This window comes from Tetranychus urticae, chromosome 3 (genome assembly GCF_039701765.1).
Source record: "Tetranychus urticae isolate SD_2017Ah chromosome 3, NJAU_TeUrti_SD_1.0, whole genome shotgun sequence".
NCBI classification, from domain to species: Eukaryota; Metazoa; Arthropoda; class Arachnida; order Trombidiformes; family Tetranychidae; genus Tetranychus; species Tetranychus urticae.
In genome coordinates this window covers 10,995,461-11,016,619 of record NC_142960.1, presented here as the reverse complement: position 1 = coordinate 11,016,619, position 21,159 = coordinate 10,995,461, and the positions used below count along the sequence as shown (strand labels likewise).

Genomic DNA, 21,159 nt, shown 5'->3' with positions numbered 1-21,159 from the left:
CATTAATTCACCGAAATATCAATTAACATCACCTTCATCAGTCAACTCACAATCAGTTATACTGTGATATTGTTTACAATGTTTATGTCTTGGCTGATCAATTGTTTCAAACATTGAACCTTTGAGTTAATGAACACTTATTAGTAAACATTACAGCTGATGAAAAGCTCAAATTGGTGATGTTAGGAAGTAATTGCATGATGGCAATGATTTTTCAATGTTTACCAAAAGCATATAATGAGATGAAGTGTAAAAGATAGCAGCGTCAACTTGAGAAATCAAACAAAAAGCGAAAACCAGTTCAGGTCTTTCCCTCTGAATGCCTTTGAAGGAACCAGTCTTTAAGATCTTTGAGAAAAGCTGAAAAAAATAAGAATGAAAGGTAAAAAAGAAAGGAATCATTTACTCTCTTTCAATGATACTTACTTTGCTTTCTTGTTATTCCCATCATCATTATCATCATCTTCATCTTATACCTTGCTTTTGCTCCTTCGGCCAACCTCTTAACCAACAAGAGCAACAATCCAAAGTGTTGTATAACTTGTCTGTTGGTTTGGCCAAAATGTTGAACGGACTCAAAGTGCCAAGTCAAACGATGTAGAAGTAAAATGAAAGATATTTAACCAATATTTCTGATTAATCTATGAAATTGTTTTCCAATTTAGACCCATATTCATCATGTTGGTTAATTTTTGATTTACGATAGTTTGTTGATTCGATCAACAAAAATACTTTACTCCAATTGTTAAGGAATCTTTTATAACAGGTCATCTAATGGTTAACCTTACCATCAGCTTAACATCATCCATTTTTTATCGTTATCCTCATCTTTATCATTGTTGTAAACGGTGACTTCAATTAGGCCAACGGGTTAATCTAAATTATAAGTGAACAGTTTTAATTTATTTTTGGTTTGTCTTCATTTCTTTTGATTTCAATTGTTTGTTTGTTCCCATTATGGTTCTGTCAAATTTTGTGTCAACTTTAACTACCATTGTGATACTATTTCTGGTCTTGCCAAGTCATGCAAATAAACCACCGACTTTCATCAAAAATCTTGACCTTTCTGTGGTAAACGAAAATAGTCCGATTGGTTCTGTCATTGGAACCCTCCAGGCTTTTGATCCAGAAAATTCAAGTTTATCTTATGGTCTTGAAGGGACTTCCTTGTTTTCCGTTAATCCAGTCACAGGCTCAGTTTCAGTTGCCCAATCTATTGACCGAGAATCTTTAGGTGGCTCGGTTAAATTCAATGTTTACGTAGAGGATATTGTACCTAAAGGTGGCCGAGTTGATCAGTTCAACAGCAATAATCGTGTTCGTGTTCCAATCACCATTTTCATTATCGATGAAAACGATAATGCACCTCGTTTTGACTTGGAAGGATCACAAACCAAACAAAATAATGTAATCACTGTAAATATAAGTGAAGACTCGCCACCAGGAACATTGGTTGTTGATAGGTTGACAGCAAGAGACATTGACTTGGTCGGATCAATTTTACGAGTATCTTGTAAAAATTGTCCTCCCCATTTCACTGTTAATCTGCTCAATGAAGCGACTACTAATTTGATCAGTTTCTCTGTTGCTTTGATAAAACCAATCTCATACCGACCCAATATGGAACCCATTGAGTTATCCTTAACAGTAAGTGATGGGTCACACAGTTCAGCTCTTATTGTGCAAGTGATGGTCACCAATGTTCAAAATAAACCACCAGTTTTCGTAGGATCTAATACAGCGGTCATTTCAGAAGACATTCCAATTGGTTCTCTTGTGATGACGTTACGAGCCATTGATGGAGATTCATTATCGGTTGAAGCATACCGATCAGGTGTTGATTCATTGAACTCTAATGATATTAATCAACGAGGACGTCCAGTTGTTTATGAATTGTTGACAAATCCAATGGAATGTTTCAAGTTAGATTTGAAAACTGGTCAATTAAGAATAGCCAATAAATTAGATAAGGAAGCTTTTCCCTCAACGAATGGTGTAATAAGCTTGAAAGTAAAGGCCATTGAGGTTGATTCTATTGATTTACCTTATAACAACCGAGACGATCCTCTGGCAGTATCCATTGCTTCAGTCACCATTACTTTACAAGATGTAAATGACGAAGCACCGAAGTTTAATCGCCATGAATATCAAGTTACAATTCCTGAAGGTGTCCCAAATGGCACTCCATTAGCATCGCTTGATATGTTAGTTGAAGATCGTGACACGGGATCCAATTCAGTTTTTAATATTGCCTTGGATGATGCATCAGGTATTTTTTCCGTAGAACCTCCATTGGCCACAGGATCGTCATCAATTTCAATTAAAGTTGCCAAAGGTCCACTTGACTATGAAAATCCAAATCAACGTAAATTTATTTTACTTGTTACGGCAACAGAAGCTTTCACTAAAGAAAGATTATCATCAACCTCTACAGTAACTGTTATGATCGAGGTAAGCTTTTCAACTTTTAGTCACTTCTTTAAATTGGCTCACTTGCTATTCTTTGTTTGTCTTAAACTGTCCAGTTTTGTTTTCATTATTTATTATGTTGATGTTTTTGTTAATAATGTGTTTTCTTCTTAATAGGATGTCAACGATAATCAGCCAATATTTGAAGAGGAAATGTACACTGGAACCGTTCTTGAAGATGCTTTAGCTGGAACAATTATACGTACTATAAAAGCAACTGATCGAGATTCGGCCAAGATTACTTCATTAACTTATTCTTTGTTTGGTAATGGTGCTCATTTGTTTTCGGTTCATCCTACAACTGGTGTAATTACTGTAGCTGAATGTGATACACCTGGTCGAGGAAACTGTATTGATTACGAGACTCGTTCATCGTACTATTTATCATATCAAGCAAATGATGGCTTTGGTCAAACAGCTGTGGTGCCATTGAAAATCAATGTAATGGATTCAAATGACAATCCACCTGTTTTCCTACGAGATAAATACACTGCCATCATCGATGAAGGTTCAACTAAATTTGAACCTCCTTTAAGAGTTAAAGCCCGTGATCCTGATTTTACATCGGTCATAACATATTCCTTGCTATCCGGTAATTCGGAGAGACTATTCTCAATTGAACCTCGTCTAGGTGAGATTAAGGTTAATCAAGAGGTACGATCCAAGGAAGAAAGGATCATCCTTAAAGTTCAAGCAAGTGATGGTGGAAAAGGATTGGCCACAGCTGACGTTGAAATAACAGTTAGAGATGCCAACGATAACGCACCAGTTTTCGAGAAGGAATCATATACAGCATCAATATCTGAATCAGCTGAGCCTGGTACTGTTGTAGATCGTGTAACAGCCACTGATGCTGATTCTGGGTTAAATGCCGAGATTAATTATGCCATTGAAAAAGGTTCTTTTGATGCCTTTACCATCGACCCAGCAACTGGTTTTGTTTCGGTTTCGAATTCCTCTATTTTGGACTATGACCGTAAACCAACTTATACTATTGATATAATCGCTGTTGACTTAGGTGTTCCTTCTAGAACTGGAACAACTCAATTGACTGTAAACTTGATCAATGATAATGATAAATCTCCATACTTTTATCCAACAACTCAAAGATGTCAAGTTAATGAAGCAACACCTCCTGGAACTCGAATCCATCGATTAAATGCTACTGATCCTGATGCAGATTCAGCAGCTTCACTCATCTATCATATTGAAACTGTCCAAGGTGTGGACAAAAACGGACTGAGAATACGTCCTCATGATCAAAACATGTATGAGGTGGAAAAGTTTTTCACTATTGACAGTGATGGTTACATTGTTGTCGGATCTAAATTGAATCGTGATTTGGCAACAGTGGTTACTCTGAACGTTAGCGTTACTGACATTTCTTCATCTACTCCAACCTCACAAATTGGTTTTGGTAATATAATTGTTACTCTAATTGATCATAATGATTCTCCACCAACTTTCAGTCTTCCTTGGACACCTACTCGAACTGAGATGACCTTTTCAATTGTTGAGGAGGTTCCCAGTGGTACAGTTGTTGCAAGTTTATTAGCAACCGATTTAGAGTCAAAAATCGCTAATTACACTATTAAGCCTGAAAGTGAATATTTTGAGATCAATGGTGACTCCGGAGTGTTAACTATCAAAAAGTCGATAGATTTTGAAAAACTACCATTGTTCAGTATAGATCCTGATACTGACTCTCAAATTAATCATGATCCAAATGATGCTTCCCTTCCACTTAGATTTACTGTGTACGCTTATGACTCAGGAATACCAGTTTTATCAGCAACTGCAAAAGTAACAGTTAATGTGATAAATATTAACGACAATGAGCCACAATTTGATGTACCATTTTATAACACAACAGTTCCTGAAGATAGTCCATCAGGTTCTGTGGTGCTTAAAGTGACTGCAGTTGATCGTGATCGTGGTAAATTTGGTAAAATTGCATATTCTATAATAAGTCAAAGTGGATCATCACCAGTGTCAAATGTGGATTCTAGTGTCAATTCAGACTATTTCATCATTGACTCAGAAACTGGAGTCATAAAAGTTGCTCCAGGTGCAATATTGGACCGAGAAAAAGGCTTTCGGGAAATAATAGTGCAAGTTGCCGCTACAGATAACCCTATTGATGGTTCAGAGTCGACTGATATTGATGGTTCGCGTCAAAATACTCACAATCGATTCCTTTCAATTCCAGTTTACATACGAATAAAAGATGTCAATGACAATTCCCCAACTTTCACCTCTCGTGATTATGAAGGTTCAATATTTGGACATTTTGATGGTTCTCCTTCATTGAATCGTATTCCTGTTCTTCAAGTAAGTGCTGTTGATCCTGATGAAGGAATTAATGGCCAAGTAGCTTATAGAATCGTATCTGGCAATACTCGAAATGTTTTTGACATTGATCGAGCAACTGGAATGATTTATGCAGTCAAATCACCTCTTGAAGTTAATGGTAACGTTAAAGAATACAAATTGCGAATTGAGGCTCGAGACCAATCTGGTTCAGGACCATTTTTCGATGAAACACATGTCAAGATCAAAGTTATTGAAATGAATCGACACAAACCTAAGTTTATTATTCCTTCAAGCCCAACAATTGCCTTTTTGGAAAACCAAAAACCAGGAACAAAAGTAATCCGAGTTGAGGCTTATGATGAAGATAACGGCCATAACGGAGTTGTTCGTTATTCATTTAAAAAGGATGCTTCAACTAATGTACAAGAAACTGATGAATTCCGTATCGATCCCGATTCGGGTTTGATAACTTCTAAAATATCCTTTGACAGAGAACAACATGATTCATATGAATTAGTCTTATCAGTTGTAGATTATATGGGAGAGCCTCAGTCATTTGAAAATCTTCAAAAGCTAACAGTGAAAATTAAAGACATGGATGACAATAAACCGGAATTTACTCGCCACAGTAATACTGATGAAACATACTTATTTACCATCCCAGAAAATCAGCCCAGAGGAAGTTTAATTGGTAAACTATTAGCCATTGACCGAGATGTAATAGATAAACGAATCTATTATTATATTGTTGGAACTAATGGAGCTCCAGGAGAGTTTCACATTGATCGATCTACTGGACAACTTTTTAGTAATATCTCGTTTGACCGTGAAGTTCAACAAGATTATTATCTGGTAATTAAAGCTTCTTCAAGTCCTGATTTATCCTTTAGCGATGTTCCTTCGCCAAACGAGCTATTACCATCATATAGTGAATTCAATTCATTGTTAAATCGCTCTAGTGATCTTCGCAAAGTTGCAGATAAAGAATCTATAAAATCTCGCCTTTACGACCCAGATGATTTATCTTTAGCACTGGTTCATGTGATAATTAGTGATTTAAATGATAATAAACCCACCTTCAGCAAACCCATTTATCGAGCTGGAATAAATCATCGTGCTGAAATTGGTCGAGCTTTATCAGTTTCAATTAAAGCTTTTGATCCTGACCAAGGAGTAAATTCAAGTCTTGTTTATACAATTTCATCAATCGATTTGTATCGTAAAGGTTATGATTCGCCTGATACTCCTGTTCGTCCAATTCCATCTCCGTTTACAATTGATGCTGAATCAGGTAAAATAGTAACTGCTCATTTAATGGCTCAATATTCAGTTGGATCAAGATTTATACTTCATCTCGAAGCTCGTGAAAAAGCATCACCTCATAGGACAGCAACATCAAAAGTTTACCTTTGGGTTTACGACGAGTCAAAGTTAATCAAAGTAACTATTCGAATGAAACCCGAGGCAATAAATGCTCGTAAAGATGAAATTGAAGAGCTACTATGCAATGCAACTGATTCACGTACAATAATCAATGATATAAGGTATCATTATAGCTCAAAAATTGGTCGCCCAGTCAAAATATGGTCCGATGTTTATGCTCTTGTTGTTGATGACAGAACCTACACAAATTTAAGCCCTTCACGAATAATTGCCAAATTAGATTCGCGAGCCGATTTATTATCTAGTGAAAATCAAATAATGATTGAAGAAATATCATTAGCAGGATCATCTGGCCAATCTAGATCATCCTTCCTTTATTCAGATATTGAAGATATGGATTTAATTTCAATAGTTTTAATGGTTCTTGTCCTTTTATTAATTGTTGGGTTCCTTTCAATGGCTGTTGGCTGTTGCTGCCTAAGAACCTGGTATCACCATAAATTAATTGAATCAGCGTCAAAAGCAGCTTACAAAGCCAAGGTTTCTGCTATGAAAGGTCTTAACAATGTAAATAATCAAAACCAAGCACCAGAATCACCTCAAAGTGTCCACGGAAGTAGCCTTCATTTAGCTCCTGGACTATCCGGCCAAGAAACAGCTAAATCAAGATGGAGAAAACCAAAAAGCGTTTCCAATGCTGATAAGAGACAACAAGTTCCAACCAATAATGCAACCAACACGGGCAATCGAACATCAGCCAAAGAAAATCCTTTATGGTCTGAGACAGGCTTCAAGCTTTACGAAGAACAAGAATTATCTTATCGAGTTGGTCCTTCAATAGGTTTAGGTTCAATTTACGATGGTTTACCAGAGACAACTTCGATTTCAACTGCCAATCTATTGCCAGAAACTGAATCCAATCATTACACATCACTCGCAGCTACTTTACGAACTCGTGTTCGACAGCGTGTACCACCAATCCCGACAGTAACAGCACTAGCAACAAATTCATCCGAAGCTCATGAATACCATGAGTTGGGAGCAAATCATCATAACTCACCAGATAATAACGACACTTCAGGTTTAGTTGAAGGGGAAGTTAGTCAATTCGAACCTCAGAGGTTGGGTCATCTATTGTAATCATTTATTGTAAATAGCACAATTTAGTTAATGAAATCCCTTGTTCTTTCCACATTCCTCTTAAAGATGACAATATGATTATTTTTTTATAATAATTACGTTCAAAATTTGAAGATTAATTATGTTGATGTAAAGCATTTGGTTAATTTATTGTCCTTAATCCCTTTCTTGATCCCTTCACTTACCTTGTCAACTTGACTTTACATTTCACTTAATCTTTCTTAAATTGATTAATTTTAATCTTCGCTGCCACTAAATAAATAATAAAGTAAAGTGAAAATTTTGCATTTCTTGTTATTTTGTTTGTACAATGTTTACTGGAAAACTCATTTAATGGAAATTTATTGTAATATTTATTACCGTACATAAAAAAGACAGTAATTTGTTAAAACAGTTTCCAACAAAGTTTCCAATTGAGACCTTAATATATAACAAGAGTACAATATTAAAAAGAGTAACCTTGATAAAAGGGAATTATAAACTGTTTAATTAATCTTTTTCACCCCTTTCCACCTCTTAGTTAATACTAGATTTTGTTTCGTTTGTTGACCAAGCAACATTTTGTTCAAATTTGACCACATTTTTCGATCGTCTACTCAAATATGGTGATTTTCACGCATCTAAAACTGAATGATTGATAAGGAAGAAAAAAGTTCGTAAAAGTAAAAGAAGTAAACTGGAAATTAATGATCAATCCGGAAATCAATCACTTTTTGACATTGATCCGAGATATCAAACGAAAAATGAAGTTTTCTTCAAAAAAGACACAAAACAAAATCTTTTTCAGTAAATTGAATTCTTCAGGAAGAAATGAAATAAAAAAGGTGAAGGGGTGAAAAAGAGAGGCAAGCTATAGAAAAAAAGGTAGGGAGAGAAAAAAATATATAAGAATATATGTTAACGGTGGCTGTAATTTTTCTTGCTTGTCTCCTGCTCTTGTTTTATCTTTGATGATCGAGTTTGAATTGGCTTTATTTACTGTCTCATTTTTGTGATCTTCAACTAGGTTTTGGACCACGTTGGTTATAATTTCAATTAAACATAGCGACTAGTGTCCCAAAAAACCATCTTTCCATCCAAGCCAACGGTGGATATTCTGTCAACTCCTCCTGATTTCGATAATGAATGTGCGCGAATTTCTCTGATACTATTTTGATGAATGGTGTCCGATATCGAGTCACTACTTGAATTATCATTCAAGCTGATTGCAAATTTGTCTAGTTCTCGGAATTTTCTCATCGCACTGAAACCATCGGTTTCTTTTTTAGTTGATTTATCTAACTTCTCGAGACATTCTAGTTTTCCACTGTTTTCATCGTATTTGTATAACATTGGACAACAGTCATGACCCTATGAATAAAAGCGTAAAGACAATTTTAAAAAATATTCTTAATGAAGAAACAAAAATCTATGAATAAAACTCACGGCAGCAATAATAAAACGATTGGAGGACCAAATTAAAGTTAAGTATGGTAAATCAGGAGTTTTAACAGTGATGAAAGCTTGATTTTTCTTGGCGTCAACAACAGAGATTGAAGAATCATGGGATACCCATGCCAATTTGGAGCCATCAGGAGAGAAAGCAACTCCGTGAACCCATCCTCCTGAATTGAGAGAAAAAAGATAACAAATGTTTAATAAAATTTGAAAATGGTAGAGAAGGCTTTTGAACAACCCAATTGATTGAGGGTGTAACTAGTGAACAGTTAGATAAAGTTACTAATATGATAGTAGATGTGGAAGAAGAGGCTTTGGAAAGACAGAGGTGTGTAGATGTGAGTGAAATGCATAAATGAAACAGATCCAAAAGAGACTTGAGCTTTTTTGCTTTAAAAGGATGTAACTGATAGGTTTATAAGGGAAACAAGTGAACATGACTAATAACATAATTGTGTTGCAAAAAAATGGGATGAAACAGGTTAGTTACAATCTCCTTTTTTTCTTATGGAAGTAGAGATTTATTTATAGTCCTTATTAATTTACCTCCACCGGTAGTCCATTCACCGATAAGATTTCCAGTTGATGCAGTTGGTTTTGATGACCATTCACTGGGCTCCGGATTTGCTGAATCAACTTCTTTGACATAAGCTGAAAATATCCTAGCTCTGTAATCAGTTGAACCACAGGCAAGCAGGATATTGTTATGATGCCAATCAAGGCAGGTAACAGTTGATTTGATCGGCTTTTTAATATGTTTACAAATCCACCAGTCGTTTGCTTCTTCAAAGAAACAAACGGATATAGTACGGTCTCCAGATCCAACTGCAAATTTATCTGCATTAGGTGACCATCGTACAACTGTAGCTGCTCGATGGATTCTTAAAATAACTAATGTAGGTTTCCAAACACCATTATCAAGAGACCAAACATAGGCATTTTTATCCTGATTTGGAAATAAGAAATCCGAATGTGATTCAATGTAAACAATAGAATTGAATAAACACTTACAGCACTACAGCTGACAATTTTGTTAGTTTTTTGAGCCCAATCAATGGATGTCACACGAAGATCATGTTGAGAAAGAACAGTTTCCTGTAACCACTTGGAATTGTCCTTCTTAAATATGTGCACTTCATTGTTATTTGGAGATATTGCGACTTCTGTGAATAGATGATAGAAAAAGTAAAACCAGAGATTAGTACAGAGTCATATCAAAGAGACCGGTTATTATGAACCTAATTCAAAAGTTTACTTAAGATGAAAAATGAACAAAGCAATAAATCAAAGAAGTTGGAAAATAAAGACTCGAAAAGAAGAAGGCTCGAGGATTGCTTTCAATCCAACGAATCATTAATTCGATAAATGTCAAAGATGATGGATGATAATTTACTTTGTTCCAGTCAAATGATCACCACTAGACTGATCAAAGAGCAGACTAGATGGGACAAGTTCACTTTTGATACACGATTATTCACTTACTTGATCTATCCGGAGAAAATGAGTGGCAAGGAACTGGTTCGCTGGTGAAAACGTTTACTTGAGTCATCACGGAGGTGAACACTTGATATAATTAACTGTTAAAAAATAATGATTACCAATTTGATAATGTTAAAGTAAGATATTGACTTCTAAACAGTAAGATTGAATCAGTGGAAAACAGAGACTACAATGACTGTAACAAACAAGATGGAAACGGTTAACGAATTATTTGGAAAACTGTGATAATTTTAAATTCAACATTTAATAACAAAACAATTAATCCAAACCATTCATTAGAGAAAAAAAAATGAATGATGTTTAAAGATAAATAAAATTAAAATGATGTTTGCGCACTCAATCTGATGTTCCACTATAGATATTATTCACTAGGGGGCACCATAATATTTATTTACCGGTGAATTTGTTTTGATTACAATCGACAATTTTTTATTACACATTATTAAGTTTATTTCCTTCGATTGTTTATTTAATTTCATCGATAAACGTTGTAAATGAACTGAAATTTGGTTGAAAGTGCCCGAATGGATGTTAACTGGTTTCAATCCTTCACTATTTTCATGAGAATAACAAAGTAATGGTAAATAAGTGTATAACCAAAGCTTTGCTTTTTATTCAATTGATTAACACCTTGTACATGTTTCCATCAAGATGGTGGTGTGACCAACGAACTACGTAATCCAAGAAACACTTTGTAACCCAAAAACTTAATAATTTATTGTAAACTCAACCTGAATCTTGATCATGAACTTTTTTTGAGATTGGCGGGCTACAGAAGTAAACTGTAGCAGGCATGTGTAAATCTCTTGGAATAGCCTATTCACACTATTTGCCGGGCATCGTATTTTCATCTTTTTCAAGCTTCCTTGATTGATCAAATTCAACCTAAATTGTGTTTTCAATCTGATTTCTAGAGTCTTTTAGCGATAATTTACGAAGGGAAATTCATTGAGTGATTTAATGATTAAGAAATCGCAATGAAATTTGATGTAAAATTAAATTTAACTCCTCCTTAGGGACCGTTTATAAATTTGTCTCATTATCTCAGCCTTTACTCGGTTTTATTTATTTGTTTTCTTTTTACCAGTTTTGACTTGATCAATTTTATCCATTTTTAATTATTTATTGTTGTTATTTTCTAATCAAATTTGTATTCAAGTGGTGAATAATGAGTATATTGGAAGGTCCACTTTGTAAATGGACCAATGTTGTGAATGGTTGGCAGTACCGTTGGTTTGTTTTGGATCATGATCAAGCTTTACTATCTTACTACACTTCAAAGGAAAAAATGGTTCGTGGTGATAGACGAGGATGTGTCCGATTGAAAGGTGCTGTTATTGGAATTGATGCCGAAGAAGATTGTACTTTCACCATAACCGTTGATTGTAAAATGTTTCATTTTCAAGCTCAAACAGCAGAGGAACGAGTAAAATGGGTAACAGCTTTAGAGGAGACCATTCTTAGGCATACTCATCGACGTAGACCTAAGCGAAGTGAACACTTTCAGGTTCCATCAATAAGAGATTATGAGAGAAAAATTGCCGAAACAGATACTTATCTTAATCTGTTAATTAACCAATCAAAGCATTTGGATAATCAAATCGACTCCGCTACCGATGAGGGAGATAAACAAAAATTAGTTGATATTAAGGCCTCTCTATTGTCTCTTTTAGATTCAGTTAAACATACAATTATTCTTCTTCAAATTGCCAAGGTAGGACAGCTTATTAATTACTGTATCTTTTTACCTCTATTTTACCATTACGCTGCACTTTTATTTTTATTGTTTGTAATTTTTCAGAATTTTCATTGACTGGTCAAATTTTCTTTCGATTTCCATAGCCATTAGATTATCTTAAACTTACCTTTAAACGAAACTTCACATCTCAAAAAATCAAGATGTTTATTTAGTTGTTCAGTATCTATATCAGTTTATCAGTTTACTTTAAATAGTATTTAGACGGAAATTGATGTATGGTAAGGTTGTGTGATTGTTTGATTGTTGTACACATTGTTTGATATCATTTTATCTGTTTGTGCTTCTTGTTGTTCAGACATGTTTTTTCATACCTAAAAATTCTAATTGCTTGGAATTGAAGATACTCTGAATTAAATCCATTGTAATCCAACCAACAGACAGTATTAGTTATTATAATTGTAGCTGCTTTCCTCTCCTTTTAGTAGTTTCATTCAACTGAATCTTGAATGTATGTATTTTCTTAAGTACTTTTACAAAATGTTCTGGGTGGTTAATCATGTTTTCCTTATTATTAGTTGAAAATTTAACTTTCATGTTTTACAGAAAATGATCATTCCAACTTTTCCTTTGTAGATTAGCTTATCAATTTTGACTATGAAAAAGAAAGAGCAAAATCACTATCAATTATTGCTAGTTGCATCGCAAGTGTTTTCATCACTCCCCTTGTTGATACTTGTTATTAATAGCTGCAGTTGTATTTTTGATCAAACTTGTTATTTGTTTTTAATAATTCATCTAAAATTTTTCAATTCATATCCAATCTGGTTATTTTGAATATCTCAACTAGCCATTGATTTCCCATGTTTATCGATCTTGCTCAATTCATGTGAAAGATTCAGTGAGAAACTAATCCAGAAATCATAAACACAGTATCTCACTTTGCCTCTCAAAGTATAAAAGGTAGTTTGATTATAAGCCAGTTAAATTTATTATTTTTTTGTGTCATTTTTTAATTTCTTTAATTCACTGTGATTTCAATTCTGTTATTTTACCTGTAATTATCACAATCAAAATCATCATCAGCATCACTGTATCCATCATTTAAATTGTGCATTAATCTATATTTTTTTCATCTATACTCACAGAATACATTAAATCCTATTAATGGTGTGCTTAATGAAAGAATGAATACAAACTCGGAAGGAACACAACAGTCAACAAAAGATGCAAATAAAGCTGAAACAAGGTCATCCCTATCAGATTCGGATTGTCAAAATGATCCAAATGATCCAAGTGGTAATAGATCTTCACTAAAACTAACCAACACCTCAACAACAACAACAGCTACAGAAGGAGAAGAAGAGGAAGAAGAGGAAGAAGAAGGGACTGTCACACAAATTAGAGATCATCATTTTAATCGTGATGTTGGTTCCCATAGTAGACCAGAAAGTGCAAGTTCAACCAATTCAGTGGATAATAACAAATTAAAAAGACGTGTTCTTGGTGATATTGGTTTAAATGGTGTTCCTGAGATGTCCTATTCAAGTAGTGATGAGGAAGATTGTTTTTATGATGCCACTGAAGAAACACCTTCTCTCACTTCACCAATTGGTAGTATTGATGCTGCTTGTAAGACTATCGAATCTTTCAACATTAACTCTTTGAGTGACTTTAATATGGATTCTTCAACCATAGATTACGATAAATTTTATGAAGAGGACGATGATGATGACCTCAGCTCTTTTGAAAGCCATGGATCGGTTATATCTCACCTTTTATCCCAAGTTAAAATTGGTATGGATTTAACTAAAGTTGTTTTACCTACCTTTATTTTGGAAAGGCGATCTCTTTTGGAAATGTATGCCGATTTTTTTGCCCATCCCGATTTATTTACCAGGTAAATAGATGCAGATTCTTTACAACTCAATAATCTCCCTCCAATTGAACAAATCTCAATAATATTCCTTTTTTCCAATCACATACCAATACCCAGTGCATTTACTCAACCTGTCTACCCTTCTTTGTCTCTCTATTTCTTTCTCACCCCTCTGAATTTATCATTTAATACATTCATCGTCATTACCATCAGTGCAGGACCAACATCATCACTATCACCAATACGATTGTTATTATTATCCTTGTAACAATCAATAGATTTCTCTCTTCGTAGATAGCTATACCAATGACATAATATGTGCAACCCAATCAATTTTATAATGATTCATTTTATCATAATTGTGCTCTTTTTACCTCAACTTTACTTTTGAAAATTGACAATTTTTGCCAACATCATCAACATTTTTTTGTGCTTCTGATTCCCTCTTTCTATTTCTTTCTTTCCAATTCTCCAATGATTCCAAAGGTTTCCTCAATTTAACGCATTTATTCCTGGGTCAATTAATAAATGTTAGCTTTTGTTTCCATTTTTTCTGCTTGCAGTAGCTTTAAATTTCCATTTATATGTAATCTACCTATTCAATTGATTATTTTCTGTTCATGATTAATCATTCATGCTAAACTTGCTAATGTGATATTGCATATAATATAGCTTTTTATCTTGTTATCTCTTCCCATTCATGATCCTAATTTCTTGATCAGCTCAACTTAATCTGATACATTACCTCATTTTCATCTCAACCTTTCCACCCAACCTTCCAAACATATGTTCATTAGTTGATTGAAACTGGTAGATTTTATCTTCTATCATTCAACTCTAAATGATGGTTTTTGTGACTTAAATATTAATTTTTTTGTCATTTTTTTCCAGTATCCCTGATTTTGAGACACCAGAAGATCGATTCATAGCAACTGTTAGATGGTATCTTTCTGCATTCCATGCTGGACGAAAAACCAGTGTTGCCAAAAAGCCTTACAACCCTGTTTTAGGAGAAATATTCAAATGCTACTGGAAATTACCAGGAGTTTCAAATCAGGTAACTTGGCCTTTCAACTCTTTCCATCTTTAATTGGAATAGAAAATGCATTTCCTGAGTCAATAATTTAAATGCAAAAAAAATTAACCTTGATCCCAATGAAATCATTTAATGGATAATATTTGGGATGAATAACCATTAATTTATTCCGATATTAACTTTAAATTTAATGGGTGCATGCATTTACCAAAAAATAATCAATAATTGTGAAGATTTCACTAACATTCATCTTTTTCTTTTTTTCCATATTTTTTAGTCTGAAAGTGAAACTGGTGAAAAATTGGTTTCAGATGGACCAATCCCATGGGCAACATCCAATGATCTCACTTTTCTCGCTGAACAAGTTTCACATCATCCACCAATATCTGCTTTTTATGCTGAACATGTTGATAAACGGATAATGTGCTCGGCACATATTTATACGAAATCCAAATTTCTTGGTCTTTCCATAGGAGTTCTTCATATTGGCCAAGGCTCAATATATTTATTGGATAAAGGAGAAGAATATATAATCACTTTTCCAAGTGCCTATGGGCGATCGATTTTAACAGTACCATGGATTGAGCTTGGAGGCTCTGTCTCAGTCACTTGTCCTCAATCAGGTTACCATGCAAATATTGATTTTTTAACCAAGGTAAAAATTTCTAATTCTAAAGTATTAGGAATTGATAATTTTTAAGAAAAAATTCTTATTCCAACAAAGCTAAATAATTGGGTGAACACTACTAATCATATTGTATCTCTTAATTTACAGCCTTTCTATGGAGGTAAAAAACATCGAGTTACCGGTGAAATATTGAATCCATCAAAGAAAGTTATCATGACACTGAGTGGTGAATGGAATGGCGTCATGTATTCCAAACGACCAAATAGTCAAGCAGAAGTATTTGTGGATACAAAAGCTATGAAAACGATTAAAAAGGTTGTCAAACCCATCTCAGAGCAAGAGGTTTATGAGTCAAGGCGTTTATGGAAAGAAGTTACCAGAGCTTTGAAAATGCGTGATGTTAATGCTGCAACTAATGCCAAATTTGCCGTTGAACAAGGTCAACGGGATTTAGTTAAAGAAAGGCAACAAACTAAAGAAAAATGGATTAATCGGGTTAGATTATCATATTTACTATCGATATAGAATTTATTTTCAGTATTCTACGTTTATTTGAATACAAGAAAGAAATTCTATCATAAAATTCATTAATAATCTTCTAATTTAATGAAATATTACAATAATGTTCTTTGTTTATCTTTTCTGTCTCATTTAGGTCTTCCACAATTTAGGTGATAATTGGTATTTTAACCAGCCATTAACCAAGAGATCTTCAAAAGGAACAAAACAGTGATCATTATTTGACTAATCAAACTTATCATTTTATCCGATCAATTGGAAAGTTCAGCTGATGAACAGAATTGCTTATTTATTTCATCTATTATCTTCTATTGGATCAACTTGAGCCTTCATCGACCATGTTTGTTATATCTAATCATGTCTAACTCTTTTTGCCTTTTTTCCCCTTTTTGTTTCGGCTCTTCAATCCTGCAAAAACTAGTCGTTCGCGATTTGAAAGAAACATTTATATTTTTGATCATGAAATCTATTACATATACATATAAATATGGTAAACCCGCTATTACTGTTTAATCAACTTTTTAAAAGGACTTGGAGCCGTTAAATAGCTAATATTTCAACAATAAGTGATAGCAATTGAAGGCCATTTGGTCAGCCTTTTTCTTGTTGTAAATGAAGACCAAAATATTTGCAAAAGTTATATGTGGATTTGCCAATTAATAATGATGATTTTTTGATAAATCTTTTAAAATTATTTTTTTTCTAGACTATTTCCAATCATGAAGATATATGTTACATATTGTTTTTTAAAGATCAGTAATAACAACTTTTCAAAATCGTTCTTTTCATAAACATTATTAGTACAAAATTATATTTTGTCAATCGAGCTCGGGTCTATCCTTATAATTCGTATTTGAACTATTTAAACAATTTCACAAAATGATTAAAGAGTTATGAAAGGTTATTTGGTTTAAGAATAATATCTTTTGCATGAAAAGATGGTTGAAGCTCCAATTGTGTGTTTAATGTAAGTATCATTTGATGTCTGTTAAGTTATTATTTGGTTTTAGCGAAACCTAATCTTTGGTTTCCAAAGTCAAATTCAGTATAATATGGTCCGATAAAGACATCACCCAAAATCCATAAAGGTCCCATAGGCTTGGGAATATCCATGGCGATTAGACCAACGAGGCAAATTGTTCGTCCAAATTGACTGACCTATTAAATGATAAAAATAATTGGATTAATTTTAGTATTAATATGAATTTAAAAGCTAAGTAATAAGCTTAAAATTTAAGATGAATGTAAGACTTGAAGATACCTGTAATATATAATCTTTTCCAGTTAAAGAATATTGATTTCCTCCTATTGTGAAGGTGATAGTGGGAAGACTTGGAATACGATCACAATCAACTGAATATTCTCCGTTAACCAAAGGTTTAGCTTTGAGAAATTTGTTTATGTAAGAAACTTCTTCAACAGGTCCAGCAATTAGCGAAGTTCCTGTATCAGCAATAGCTTGGCATCCACCTTTGCAAAAGCCATCTTCCAAACCATCAACTGTAACTGAGTCCATTTCAAATTGCCAATAAGCTTTGCGGGTGACTGGAACATAAGATAGTTCACCTTCATAATGATCAGGATCAGATCCACCAAAAATGATTTCACCACCAACTGAAGCACTTGGATCTCGACTGAGGTAGAATGAGAAGACTGGTTGATCAACCAAATTTTGAGCGATCATATTTTCAAATACAGTTGGAACACCATCAACGGAAATACTTGAGAATCCAAGGCCTAAAATACCATCAAATTTGGCTGCAACGAAAGTTATTCCTGGTTCAATAACTGCTTCACCAAATGTTTGGTTACTAACAGAGGCAGTCCCTGTAAATGAAAAAAAAGAATTATAAATGTATTCCAAAAAAAATTCATTGAAACGTACCAACTCGAACAACATCTGTGGATAAGAAGCCTTTCATAGAACCAGTTCCATAACGAAGTTCCAAATCGGTACCATTAGCTACATAAGTGCTGCTTTTTCCGTGATCATATTTGTTGTGAAGTAAACAGGCAATATTTGTCCATTTACATTGTTTGGATGGAACCCAAAGGTTTGAAGAACCAGTATCAAAAATAACTTTGAAAGGTTGTGGTGGGGTTCCAATTGAAATTTCACCATAATATTGGGCATCTAAGTTCAAGTAAGGTAACAAAAACAGTTAATTATGAGTCAGGAACAATTTATAATGATAACTGAAATAATTTCGTTAATAGAGCAATGCAGATAGAATTCATTTTTACACAAACAAATCTTAAATTAAACGTTGATTAAAAAAGGTTCATACACTGCTTGTCAAAAGTATAAGGCCACATGATTTTCTTCGGATTTTCGGAATTCTAAGTAATCCTTTGTACTTTTTCTGATTGGATTATTATAAGCATAGCGCGGCATGTATATTCGTGTGATTAAAGTTAATTTCAGACTCAAATTCGAACGCTAAAGATTAAAATTAATAAGCACATATGTTAAGCATATGGTCAAAAGTATAAGGCCACTTTAATCCAATTGAAATAATTAGAGGAAAAATTAGTTAAAAACAGAATGCATTGTCTTTTCTTGACCATTTTCTCGAGTTCTTTCATTTCCAACACTCAGTTTTTCTCTATCTTTCATAGTTTTTGATTTATTACTTATTTCTTTGAAATTACATAATGCCTCGTTCATCAGCTTTAAATGACTATGAAAAAGGTCAAATCGATACAATGATCAAACAAGGTGTCTCTCTCAATGGAATAGCTAAACAAATTAATAGGTCGAGATGTGTTGTGCAAAATTATGCGAAATTAGGTGGAAATTACGGTACCTCTCCTCGCTCTGGACGTCCCCCTGTGCTAAGTGATCGTGACAAAAGACAAGTTTTGAGACTCGGATCGACAGAAAAGTTATCTTGCTCGAAGATCCTATCGGAACTGCAATTGCCTGTTTCATTAAGTACTGTCACTCGAACCCTAAACCAATCTGGATTATTTGAATACACATCGATGGATGTCAAGCCGAAACTAACGGAAGCTCATCGTGCTAAGAGGATGGAATTCGCTCGTGAACATATGACTTGGAACGATGAATGGCTTTCAGTGATATTTTCGGATGAAAAAAAGTTTAATTTGGATGGTCCAGATGGATTAAAATGCTATTGGCACGACCTTAGAAAGGATAAACAAGTTTTCTCTAAACGCAATTTCGGAGGAGGATCGATTATGATATGGGGTGCATTTAGTTTTAATGGTGTTTTGCCGATTGTTAAAATTACCTCGTCTATGAATTCAATGGACTACATCAAAGTGCTGGAAGAAAATTTAATCCCTAATGCTGAATCAAATGCCGGTTCTGATTGGATTTTCCAACAAGATAATGCACGGATTCATGTCTCTAATGCAACAAAAAACTTCTTCGAGACAAATTCTGTTAAAGTACTGAGTTGGCCTGCATGTAGCCCGGATCTGAACCCTATCGAAAATTTATGGGGACTGATTGCGCGAAAAGTTTATGCTAATCAAAGGCAATTTAATAAAATTGATGAGTTATGGCAGGAAATTCAGAACATATGGTACACAATCGAACCAGAATACTTGCAAACCCTTATCAAGTCTATGAGTAATAGAATTTTTGATGTTATAAAATTAAATGGTGGTCAAACTAAGTATTAAATTAAAATTAATCGAGTGGCCTTATACTTTTGACTAACCCGAATTTTCAATTTTTTCCCTATTTTTTCCCCCTTTCATTTTTTTGACAATTTTTTTTACCAATCATCTACTTCTACATAAACTACAATATATTCATTATAATTTATGTTTGTAAATCACTTCTTGTAAAAATAATCAAGAAAAATTAACTGGCCTTATACTTTTGACTAGCAGTGTATATCAACACAATGAGTGCTTTGTAAGATATAAAAATAAACAGATATGATGATTAAAATTGCCATTGAGAGTAAGAAAATTGTTATTAAGAAGTTACTTTAAGAGTAAGATAAGTAGTCAATGGTAAATTGTTTTAATTTATAAACTTACAATGATCATTCAATTTCAAAGAACCTTCTTTATTAATAAACACACTTTACTTGAAATTCAATGAAATATGATCCTAGAATTTAGATTAATGCTAGAAGTTTATAGACCTCACAGCTTATAAAATGATTGAACTATAGCATGAACGATCGATTTATTTCATCTAAAAAACAGAGCAGGAAAAAATCCCCTTTACAGGTCAGAAAAATTGCTCGAAAGTTCATGAAATAATGAAATGTTTCATTTACCGTTCAATTGAAAAAATAAAATTTGATTATATCGGAGTGATCAGGTTGAAGAATAGTTCCCAATCAATTTAAGGGTAAAGCTAATTAAACTATATGAAAGTCAAGGTTTGATTTGACAATTGGTGCAATATCTCCTAATTGATTGTATTGGCTGCGCAATTATGACCGTTGTGCTGAACTGTGAAAAATTGAAAATAAAAATAAGGCGAAAAAAGTTGAATTTAGATCAGTTGTTCAACTTTTTTTCTTAACCCTTAACCGAAATATCAGAAATGAACTTGAGAGATTGCATAGCTTGAAAAATCACAGGCATATTGAAAGACACACTGAAAACGAGATGCACTGATACAGCATTAGAAACTAAAACAATGGATAAAAATAGCGTGCGAGAAATGTCTACAACTATAACAATGACATGAAAGAAAAAATATGAAATAAAAATGGATACTTACCAAGATAATTGCTTAAAGGTTCAGGAATAGGTCCATTTTTGACAAGAGATTTAAGATGGTTTCGAGGTAAAGCATATTTAATTGGGGTACCAGCAGAATGTAGTTTATGTCTGACGGATTCAATTTTCTTCAAAGCGACACGAACTGATTTATCAGAGTGACCAAGGGTCAGAGAAGCCAAGATTAATATGAATATATGAAAGATATTTGTCATTGTGAAGAACAAAAGTTAACACTAGAATGAATCACTATTACAGAAGAAAAATGAATTCACAAATTGAACCAGTAATGATATAACACTATACAACTGAAAATTAGCGATGACAACTTAACATTAACTGATCAGACAATTAAGAAAGTCGAAGAAAATAAAATTGCTTGAAACTGTGAAAAAAGATAAACAGAAGAAATGAAAGAAAGAGAAGAAAGAAAGAAGTTATTCTTT

At 33.6% G+C, this 21,159-nt stretch overlaps 4 protein-coding genes and 1 long non-coding RNA gene across 6 annotated transcripts; 2 read left to right on the top strand and 3 right to left on the bottom strand.

Annotated features, from left to right (window-relative positions):
* Positions 1 to 2: 2 nt before the first annotated feature.
* Positions 3 to 2,180, bottom strand: LOC149093348 (uncharacterized). Its single transcript, XR_016199885.1, has 3 exons — positions 2,045 to 2,180; positions 427 to 1,936; positions 3 to 360 (listed from the first exon to the last, which is right to left on the bottom strand). It is a non-coding gene; the product is annotated as an uncharacterized LOC149093348 (long non-coding RNA).
* On the top strand, positions 958 to 7,602 carry Cad87A (cadherin 87A). The gene is made up of 2 exons (XM_015937362.3): positions 958 to 2,451; positions 2,587 to 7,602. Exons 1-2 carry the CDS (start codon positions 958 to 960, stop codon positions 7,303 to 7,305), a joined length of 6,213 nt encoding a protein of 2,070 aa, XP_015792848.2. The 3' UTR covers positions 7,306 to 7,602.
* Positions 7,603 to 7,618: 16 nt separating this feature from the next.
* Arpc1 (Actin-related protein 2/3 complex, subunit 1A) lies at positions 7,619 to 10,522 on the bottom strand. The gene is made up of 5 exons (XM_015937369.2): positions 10,225 to 10,522; positions 9,754 to 9,905; positions 9,289 to 9,688; positions 8,731 to 8,909; positions 7,619 to 8,655 (listed from the first exon to the last, which is right to left on the bottom strand). Exons 1-5 carry the CDS (start codon positions 10,289 to 10,291, stop codon positions 8,341 to 8,343), a joined length of 1,113 nt encoding a protein of 370 aa, XP_015792855.1. The 5' UTR covers positions 10,292 to 10,522; the 3' UTR covers positions 7,619 to 8,340.
* A 117-nt stretch (positions 10,523 to 10,639) lies between these two features.
* LOC107369421 (oxysterol-binding protein-related protein 9) lies at positions 10,640 to 16,792 on the top strand. 2 transcript variants are annotated; one of them, XM_015937366.3, is made up of 7 exons: positions 10,640 to 11,956; positions 13,087 to 13,570; positions 13,637 to 13,838; positions 14,709 to 14,874; positions 15,131 to 15,508; positions 15,629 to 15,976; positions 16,137 to 16,792. In XM_015937366.3, exons 1-7 carry the CDS (start codon positions 11,411 to 11,413, stop codon positions 16,212 to 16,214), a joined length of 2,202 nt encoding a protein of 733 aa, XP_015792852.1. In that variant the 5' UTR covers positions 10,640 to 11,410; the 3' UTR covers positions 16,215 to 16,792. The 2 variants fall into 2 exon arrangements, with proteins under 2 accessions (XP_015792852.1, XP_015792851.1); XM_015937365.3 differs by having other exon boundaries at positions 13,087 to 13,838.
* Positions 16,793 to 16,942: 150 nt separating this feature from the next.
* Positions 16,943 to 21,109, bottom strand: cathD (cathepsin D). Its single transcript, XM_015937368.3, has 4 exons — positions 20,715 to 21,109; positions 17,886 to 18,134; positions 17,262 to 17,827; positions 16,943 to 17,158 (listed from the first exon to the last, which is right to left on the bottom strand). The coding sequence occupies exons 1-4, from the start codon at positions 20,926 to 20,928 to the stop codon at positions 16,997 to 16,999; spliced, it is 1,191 nt and encodes a 396-aa protein (XP_015792854.2). The 5' UTR covers positions 20,929 to 21,109; the 3' UTR covers positions 16,943 to 16,996.
* Positions 21,110 to 21,159: the final 50 nt, after the last annotated feature.

Excerpts from the sequence above, each read along its gene's own strand:
- Arpc1 (XM_015937369.2), bottom strand. The coding sequence starts at position 10,291 with ATGACTCAAGTAAACGTTTTCACCAGCGAACCAGTTCCTTGCCACTCA. Across the intron at positions 9,906-10,224 it reads ATTTTCTCCGGATAGATCAA|AAGTCGCAATATCTCCAAAT; the intron begins GTAAGTGAATAA and ends ATCTATTCACAG. Across the intron at positions 8,910-9,288 it reads TGAATGGACTACCGGTGGAG|GAGGATGGGTTCACGGAGTT; the intron begins GTAAATTAATAA and ends CTCTCAATTCAG.
- cathD (XM_015937368.3), bottom strand. The coding sequence starts at position 20,928 with ATGACAAATATCTTTCATATATTCATATTAATCTTGGCTTCTCTGACC. Across the intron at positions 18,135-20,714 it reads ACCTTTAAGCAATTATCTTG|ATGCCCAATATTATGGTGAA; the intron begins GTAAGTATCCAT and ends ACTTGAACTTAG. Across the intron at positions 17,159-17,261 it reads GAAAAGATTATATATTACAG|GTCAGTCAATTTGGACGAAC; the intron begins GTATCTTCAAGT and ends ATCATTTAATAG.
- LOC107369421 (XM_015937365.3), top strand. The coding sequence starts at position 11,411 with ATGAGTATATTGGAAGGTCCACTTTGTAAATGGACCAATGTTGTGAAT. Across the intron at positions 11,957-13,086 it reads TTCTTCTTCAAATTGCCAAG|AATACATTAAATCCTATTAA; the intron begins GTAGGACAGCTT and ends CTATACTCACAG. Across the intron at positions 14,875-15,130 it reads TACCAGGAGTTTCAAATCAG|TCTGAAAGTGAAACTGGTGA; the intron begins GTAACTTGGCCT and ends CATATTTTTTAG.
- Cad87A (XM_015937362.3), top strand. The coding sequence starts at position 958 with ATGGTTCTGTCAAATTTTGTGTCAACTTTAACTACCATTGTGATACTA. Across the intron at positions 2,452-2,586 it reads CAGTAACTGTTATGATCGAG|GATGTCAACGATAATCAGCC; the intron begins GTAAGCTTTTCA and ends TCTTCTTAATAG.